The 9,011-nt window shown below is 31.9% G+C and overlaps 1 protein-coding gene across 4 annotated transcripts; it reads left to right on the top strand.

The window, feature by feature from the left end:
* The first annotated feature begins 393 nt into the window (after window positions 1–393).
* LOC106316424 (phosphate transporter PHO1 homolog 5-like) lies at window positions 394–6,247 on the top strand. Of its 4 annotated transcripts, none has more exons than XM_013754309.1 (11): window positions 394–565; window positions 656–1,003; window positions 2,988–3,351; window positions 3,452–3,572; window positions 3,655–3,784; window positions 4,506–4,626; window positions 4,724–4,982; window positions 5,057–5,161; window positions 5,240–5,434; window positions 5,503–5,787; window positions 5,871–6,245. In XM_013754309.1, exons 1-11 carry the CDS (start codon window positions 394–396, stop codon window positions 6,105–6,107), a joined length of 2,337 nt encoding a protein of 778 aa, XP_013609763.1. In that variant the 3' UTR covers window positions 6,108–6,245. The 4 variants fall into 4 exon arrangements, with proteins under 4 accessions (XP_013609763.1, XP_013609764.1, XP_013609765.1 ...); XM_013754310.1 differs by having other exon boundaries at window positions 394–604; window positions 656–934; window positions 3,030–3,351; window positions 5,871–6,243; XM_013754311.1 differs by having other exon boundaries at window positions 394–607; window positions 668–1,007; window positions 3,127–3,351; window positions 5,871–6,242.
* The last annotated feature ends 2,764 nt before the right edge of the window (window positions 6,248–9,011 follow it).

The following is a 9,011-nucleotide window of genomic DNA, read 5'->3' as shown; positions in this document are numbered from 1 at the left end:
GCCATCTCTTCTTGTCTTGGTTAATGGCAATCCACATTGTTCATAACATTATTTAATTAATCAGTTTTGTTTGTTCTATGGTTTCTAACTATATTCGATGTCCGTGGGGCAGTCAACACGCGCTTTGGATACCTTTTCAGAACACATCGGTAAATGGGTTTCAACTTTCAAAAAGATTGTGAAAGAAACAATTCTATTTTATCCAAAATTGAAGCACATTGCCATTTTTATTTTATACTATCAATATGTCACAGACAGATACTGCTTCTGGTAACTTTCTGCGACCTGCACTATTTGATACATCCACTGATCCCCCTGTCCTCATCACTACTCTTCAGACACAAACAAACTAACAAACAAACAAAGAAACCAAAAAGAGGTTAGATTCCAGACATGAAGTTCGGGAAAGAATTTTCATCGCAGATGGTGCCGGAGTGGCACGAAGCTTACATGGATTACGAATATCTAAAATCTCTTTTAAAAGATATCACCAAATTCAAACGCAAAAACAATCCTCACGGCCAACATCTCCGCCGGAAGTCAACAGTTTACCGAACATTCAGCGGTTTACTCTCAAAATCGGGGAGAAGGAGACATCCCCACGGTGGTGCACCGATCAGTCCTTTTTCAGATTCGGACGACGACATCGAGGAAGGACTAAAAACAGCGCCCATTCTAGTCCATTCGGCGAGTCACGGATACGAGACAACGTTTCTGATGGCGGCGGAAGCAGGAGGAGAGTACGAGACGGTGTTTTTCCGGCGGTTAGACGACGAGTTCAACAAAGTGGAGAAGTTCTATAAGGAGAAAGTTGACGAAGTGATGAAAGATGCTGTGATGCTTAACAAACAGATGGATGCGCTAATCGCGTTTCGCGTGAAAGTGGAGCATCCTGATGGTTGGCCATGGAAGGAACGTACGGTGGAGATGACCCGTTTAGCTTCGGATGTCGATATTTCCACCGCGGCTGTCGCAGCTTCTACTCCCGCCGGAGCTAGATCCAGTAAGTAAACCTAACTCAAAAGTGCATGCTAGTGACTATCCCTTATATATTAAATGCATTCACGCTATAATAGACACATGGCAACCTCACAATGATTTGATAATAAATATGTTAATGTGTTCACACTATATTCATAAATATGTTCACACTATATATTTCGTATTTTTAATATAAAACTCACATGCATGGTTCCAATAAAACTTTGAATTTTTCGGTTCGAGTCAAAACAAAAAAAGAATCAAAAGCTAAACTATATATATATATATATATTATTTTTATTGTTTACGGATAAAGTTGGACAAAATATTTATAAATTTTGATTTGATTTGTTATCCGTTTTGATTTGAACAAAAAACATGGATATCCATAACTCTACGAAGCAGATCAAATACTAAAATACAATATAAAAAAAAGCAAATCATAAATACCAATATTATTAGGAACAAATATCTAATTCGATCTGTTTTTTTTTACGTCAATTGGCCATTCTATTACTCAAGCTTGAGGTTGACTGGGTAACCAGACCGGAATAGAACAACCAATAAAATGTAACTTCCTATGGAAGGATCTAGCAGTCTTAGATCTGTTATATATATAACAGATCTAAGACTGCTAGATCCTTCCATAGGAAGTTACAGAATGATATATATATATGTTATATATATTATAGTTTATATAAGTTTTACAATATTTTATGAATTAAATTTATTATATTAGGTATTAAAATTTAAAAAGTTAAATAATATTTATTTTTATTTTTGTAATAAAATGTTATTATTAAAATTTTCAATTATTTTTAAAATTTTATTTTATCTACGAATCAAATCAGACATTCTTTAAAATTCAAAATCATTTCGGATATCAGAGTCACCGACTATCCATGTGGCTAAAGATTGAATCGACATGAATTTCTCCAAATACCCAGATATTCGATATGTGCCCACCTCTATTTACGGATACAATTTATTTTTCTTTATATGAAAAAAATTCACTAATGTCAAGGCCTTTTTAATTTTTAATTAATTTTAATTTTATTTTTCATGTATTATTTTGAACAAAAATATCATTTAATATTAATTAACGATATCTTTATATATTTGTCAACTATTTTTATATACTTTTATATAAACATGTACACTTTGATGTGAGCACCTTGTGACTAAGTATTTACCACAACTGAAATTTTTTTTTTTTTGGAAATTGAAATATTTTTTTCTTAATGCTTATTTCATTACTGACCAAATTGTAGTGAAATGATCTGTCTTAATAATTTTTTTTTTCTTTTTCTTAAACTATTATCCGTTTACAAACTATGATATGAAACCATTGGTTCGACTTGACGAATATCAAAAATTCATAACATGAAAATAAACAAATAATAGTAATTTTTGGTTTTTACCCAAAAAACTAAAAAATCAAACATTCTAACCGAATAAACCAAAATAAATATTAATTTAAAATAATAGTTATATTTTAAGAGATTAAAAACCAAAATATAACTTAAAGCCGAGCCGATATCCAAATTAAACAGATTTAATGTGTTTTTATTGAAAATAACAAAACTAATAATCACTTTCCGCGCAATGCGCGGATTATTACCTAGTGTGTATTAAACGGTTTCAGATTAATGATTGATTCCGGTTACCTCACCGGTTTGTAACCGTACCGAATATCTAAACGGAATTAGTTGCAGCGACTATTTTCAGCTGTTACGTTAATGATTAATTCCAGTTTTATCAGACCATAACACTCAATCGCCAGATTTAAATTGATATTTGTATGGTTATATTGTAGTGAGTACTATTCTCACCGGTTTGATTTACTAATTAATTCCTGTTCTACCGAACCTAGAGGGCAAAACTGGAATACTTTTGGTTTGTTACGGTTTGATTAATGATTTAATTACGGTTATGTCGAAACACTATTATGTACCGAGTCACATAACTGAAATCTGATATATTTCAAATTCTGGTTTTGGTTGTAGTGAAACTTGGCGCTCAAGCTCTGGAAGCAATACAGGAAGGAGGATCGAGCAGCACTGGGAAATCCGACGAAGACGAACATGATGACGACGACGACAAGGAGAAGGAAGAAGAAAAAGTCGTTTACGACACAGCGGCCAGTGACACAAGTAGATTAAGTGCTGCAAGGCCATCTCCCATCGAGGTTTTGGACCGTGTCAAGATCAACAATACGAAAGAAACACCTCGGTCCACCATTAAATCCGTTCTAAAGCCCTCGAATCCGGAGCTCAAGTTTAGCCGATATAATCTGAAGAGAGTCGAGGAGAAACTCAGACGCGCTTTTGTCGAGTTCTACCACAAGCTTCGGCTACTAAAGAGCTACAGGTAAGTTCTTGAATTTTGGCTGATTTGATTCTGTGGAATCTTTTTTTTTTTTGGGAACTTTATGATTAATTGTTTTGATATTTGATTGAGACATATGCAGCTTTTTGAATGTGTTGGCATTTTCGAAGATATTGAAGAAGTATGATAAAGTAAGTAAGAGGAATGCTACAAAGTCTTACATGAAAATGGTTGATAACTCTTACCTTGGTGGCTCTGATGAGGTAAAATGCCTTCTTTTCGGTTATGTTGCTTGGTTATGTCTCTCCTTAAATAAAAAAACTGGTCTTTCCACCATTGTCACAGGTTATTAGACTAATGGAGCGTGTTGAAGCTATGTTCATAAAGCATTTCACCAATGCTAACAGAACAAAAGGAATGAACATCTTGAGACCCAAAGCTAAAAGAGAGAGACATCGTATTACATTCTCCACAGGTACAAACATAATACTTGTCAGTTTTAAAAACTCAACTAATCAAACTTGAAGAAAGCCAGATAACTTGAAAATGAAACTTGATTGAGTCAGATACTCGTTTTATGGTTTATATATCGATGGGGTGAATAAATAAATTGCAGTCTCTTATATCTGTATTTATTTATCTAATCTATTAAATTAAAATCCTATTTTTATCTACTGATAAAAGATTGTTATTTAAGTTAGTCCTACTAGAATTGATTTATATCATAAAAATAATAATAACAATGCTATTACTCTAATCAGTTAGACATCACAATGAAAACAAACTGATAAAATTAAATGTAAACAAACCGGTTGTAATTAAACTTTTTGACTATACACGATTAAAGGTACATTTACATTGTATCATCTAATTTAGTCAAACCATAATGCATTAACAACCTGAGATTTTCTTCAACTAGATTTCTGAAACTGAATTTTACATAAGATTAGAACGTGCAATCATTCGTCTTGATTTGATCAAACAAACATAAGAGAAAATATTACCAGCGTATTAATGCGGGTTGGATCCTAGTATTAATTTTCTATTTAAGATAACTAAGATAACTATATTATCTATTAAAATGGGTTTTCCTAATCCTAATAGATTGTCGAAAGTCATTTTCAGAATAAAAAAACATTATGTTGTCTACTTCAGCTTATGCTAGTCAGTTTCTAATTTTGGGTTTCGGTTTTCAGGTTTCTTGGGAGGATGCATGTTCTCTCTAGTAGTGGCTCTATTCGCCATCATACGCACCAGGAACATTTTGCAGGAGGAAGGCCAAAAACAGTACATGAACACCATGTTCCCTCTTTACAGGTAAACCTGATTTGGTTCCATTCTTACTAATCTGTACTGACCATTTTAAGGTGAAAAATGTTTATTCAGATACATTCTGCCTTTTTTGTTCTTGCAGCTTGTTTGGCTTCATTGTGCTGCACATACTTATGTATGCTGCCAACATTTACTACTGGACAAGGTATCGAGTGAACTATTCATTCATATTCGGGTTCAAGCAAGGAACAGAACTTCGGTATAGACAAGTCCTACTTGTGGGCTTCAGCATCGGAGTTTTAGCCCTTCTTTGTGTTATTGCCAATCTGGACATGGACGTTGACCCCGAAACTAATGATTACAAAGGATTAACCGAACTTCTTCCTCTTATTCTGCTCATTGTAAGTCCATAAATCCAAACACCGGCTTTTGAATATATGACGTTATTGCTAACATGGTTTACTTTGGGATCTAGGGTCTGTTTATAGTTCTAGTCTTACCATTCAACATCTTCTACCGCTCGAGTCGCTTGTTCTTCCTCACATGCCTCTTTCACTGCCTTGCTGCTCCTCTTTACAAGGTAGAACATAAATTGAAAAATTTGATAATTGTATTTTTTTTTTTTTTTTTTTTTTTTTTTGCATTTGTCCTCATGCAGGTAACATTACCTGATTTCTTGCTGGGAGATCAGTTAACAAGTCAGGTGCAAGCTCTTAGAAGCGTCCAGTTTTACATATGCCACTACGGTTGGGGAGATTACAAACTCAGACAAAACACTTGCACTGACTCAGACACCTACAATGCTTTCTTATTCATTGTTGCTGTCGTCCCTTATGTCTGCCGTCTCCTTCAGGTACCTTCAGAAAAAAATCTAGCTGTCTGCTTCATTCATATTATAACATTTGCTGAATACTTGTGCAGTGCTTGAGACGTCTATTTGAAGAGAAAAACGCAGAACAAGGATACAATGGGATCAAGTACTTCTTGACGATAGTGGCTGTCTGCTTGAGGACAGCTTACAGTGTGGACAAGGATAATCAATTCGTGTGGAGAATGTTAGCCGGGATCTTCTCAGCTATTGCTGCCATTTTCTGTACTTACTGGGACTTAGTCTTGGACTGGGGTCTTCTCAACAGGACTTCTAAAAACCGTTGGCTCAGGGATAAACTCCTTATCCCGCAAAAGAAAGTTTACTTCATCGCAATGGTGAGAGCACTTACAAGCCCTCATCTTGATAGATCAAAACTGAATTTTCTAGTTCTAAAAAAAAAAAAAACAAAACTGTGCAGATCTTGAACGTCTTGCTTAGATTTGCGTGGGTGCAGACCGTGCTGGATTTCAACTTCTCCTTTATGCATAAACAGACGATGGTTGCTGTTGTAGCCAGTCTTGAGATTATCCGCCGTGGGATATGGAACTTCTTCAGGTTAGAGAACGAGCATTTGAACAATGTGGGAAAGTACAGAGCATTCAAGACGGTTCCATTACCGTTCAACTACGATGAGGATGACGACAAAGACAACTAGTTGTTCGATCTCTTGTCTTAAAATTGTGTAGTGTCAGATGCTTCAACTGAATTCATCCACATGGAGTAAGAAGAAGACCAGATTATACAATAGCCGAGCCATCAAGATCAAGGAGGAGATGTTAATCTCAGGGCATGTAAGAGCTTTTATAAAACTTGTGGTTAGTTCTAGAACTAGGACTTACTATTTGATTCTAGGCCGTTAAGCAATGTACACTGTATTTCTCAGTTTTTGATATCATTTCTCATGTATATGGAGACTAGAGAGGAAAGACACCTAAAGTAGAACTAAAAGGTGACTACTCTCAAAATATTATTGCATCAAGAAATCATAGAACAAAAAAAGTTTGATTGAAGGAAACATTCATGGGTATCATCTTTAGCAAAAAAAAACAACATTCATGGGTATCAAGAATCAGATATATGTTATGGAGTTTATTCTTTTTTTTTTTCATATGATAGATTTTATAAGATTAAACCGGGAGAAACATACACAAAGCCGGCAAAGATATTACCTTTCCGGAGCCATAAGCAGACATGGAGTTTATACTTTAAAGTTAAAACTTTTTTTGTGAATTCACGAAGTGGATCGTTCTTGTCAGATATTACACAAGACATTATATTCATTTCCTTACTTTCGAAAGACAATAATATTCATTGGCCTTGTACTTTCTACATCGTAATTTGTGAATACTTAAAACCCTGAAGATTTATCTATGGTAAAAATGAATGTGCCTTTTTCATTGGTAGAACTGTAGAAGTAAGAAACGTGTAGGTGCAGGTGCACAAAAAAGAGTAAAAAACGTGTTATATTTACTATGACTTTCTAAGTCCAAATAGATAGAGATCCACGTAGGTAACTTCAATCACAGAAGAATATATGGCGAGGTCAAACCAAGACCAAGATAATTGTACTATTTTACTTTTGTGAAACTAGAATAATTTATCGTTAAGATCGAAGTTTGAGATCTTCAACGAAGTTAGAAATTATTCAAGTAGCTAGTTTCTGAGCATGATAAAGCTAAGTGTGGACTGTACACGCTTTCTTATGTATTTATCAAACTGATGATATAATTAATTAGATGGTATAGGTACAATAAAATAAGCCAAGATATCGGTGCAAGGTGGACTGAAAAATATAATATGATACTAGGAATTTTGCTGCGCCATGCGCATAAATAGTAATTTTTAACATAACATTTTTTATTCCAAAAGAAAATTTTGATTTATATTTCAACATTATTAATTTATATTTTAACTTCAATTGTTATAAAAAATCATAAACGTATTTTTGTAATCTTATTTCTTTTGATTTGATATAACTATTTAAATTTTATTTTATTTAAATTTTAATAAAGATAAAATTAGATTTTATAAAAATAGTTTTAATTATATTATTGTGTTTAATGATTATTTATTTATATATATATATAAATAAATAAATAAATAAATGAATATATATATCTTCCCATATAATTTTAATTATATACATATATATATATATATATATATATATTTACATATAAATATAAATTCTAATAAATTTGAGACTTTGTTTGTTTTAGTTAAACTAAAATATTTTTTTGTTAATTTAAACGATGAAGATGAACAGATAAATTTAAATAATGTTTAAATATTTAACTATCAATATTTTTTTGGATTAGTGTTACTTTATTTAGTTTATTTTTATTAATATGAGATACATATATACATATATATTATTATTTTAATTGTGATATATGAATTATTAATATATTTAATAGTTTACCATAAATAAATATTTATATGGAAAATTGATATTAATGATGATATATGAGTTATTTTTATTACCATATTTAAAATCCCTACAAAAATATTTAAATTTTTATAAGGAAATTTTACATCTCACAATTAATATGATACCATGTCACTATTTTCTAAAACCATGTCATCTATTTTAAGTGCCATGTCATATTTTTTTCAGCGAAAATGATTGTAGTGACTAGATTAGTGGACAACAATATAATATAATAATACGGTCCAGCGATTTTGAGGGAGCTTCGACCTCAATATGGACCCGAATTTGAATCCCGCTAACTATTGGAAGCAAAATTTAACATCCGAGCTCCTCCAACGTCCGATGACCGAAGCGTCCGATAATACCGCAAATTTTGGACCCATCTCGGTGGAAGCCAAGATATACTGGATTATTTAACACTATATATTAATTCAATACCTTTTAGGTATAATGTGCTATGTTACATTTTAGATATTATCTATATTTATCTTTTAAGAGTAATGTGCTATGCAAGAAAGTATATTACATATTGTTAAATAAATATTTCTTCTTTATTTCTGTAAAAACATAAAATTCACTTGCAAGATATAGATTTTGTTTATATAAAATCGTTAAAATTGATACCATATTATTATTTACTAAACAATTTCAATATGATCAATAGATTACGAAAAATATATGATACATCTGCAATGTAATTTTTTTTTTAAAAAATAGAACACTTAAAATGGAAAACAAATAAAATTTTATAAAAAAGTAAAAATTAATACCGCGATACAATTGTATAACAAAATGATCACACATCTAAAAATATATAATGTTCACATGGAAAACAAAAATCAACATAAATAAAAACACTAACACATGCGCGGATGCGCATATCAAGCTCTAGTCTATATTATTAAAGTAGAAGTCTCAACTTTTTTCATGTGTAATTTTTAAGTTGGACCCTCTCTTAAAAAATTATTAAATATATTTTGTTATTAAACTAATATTATTACACTTAATTATTTATTTGTTTATTAAATCATGATTTATTTCCACTTAATTGTTTATTTTCATAGACAAGAACATCAATTTTTTAACACTGTTTAGTTACAATCCATAAGAAAGCAAAGTTCAAACAAC

This window comes from Brassica oleracea, chromosome C9 (genome assembly GCF_000695525.1).
Source record: "Brassica oleracea var. oleracea cultivar TO1000 chromosome C9, BOL, whole genome shotgun sequence".
Classification (NCBI taxonomy): Eukaryota; Viridiplantae; Streptophyta; class Magnoliopsida; order Brassicales; family Brassicaceae; genus Brassica; species Brassica oleracea.
Note: the sequence above shows the minus strand (reverse complement) of the source record. Positions and strands in the feature narration are given on the sequence as shown.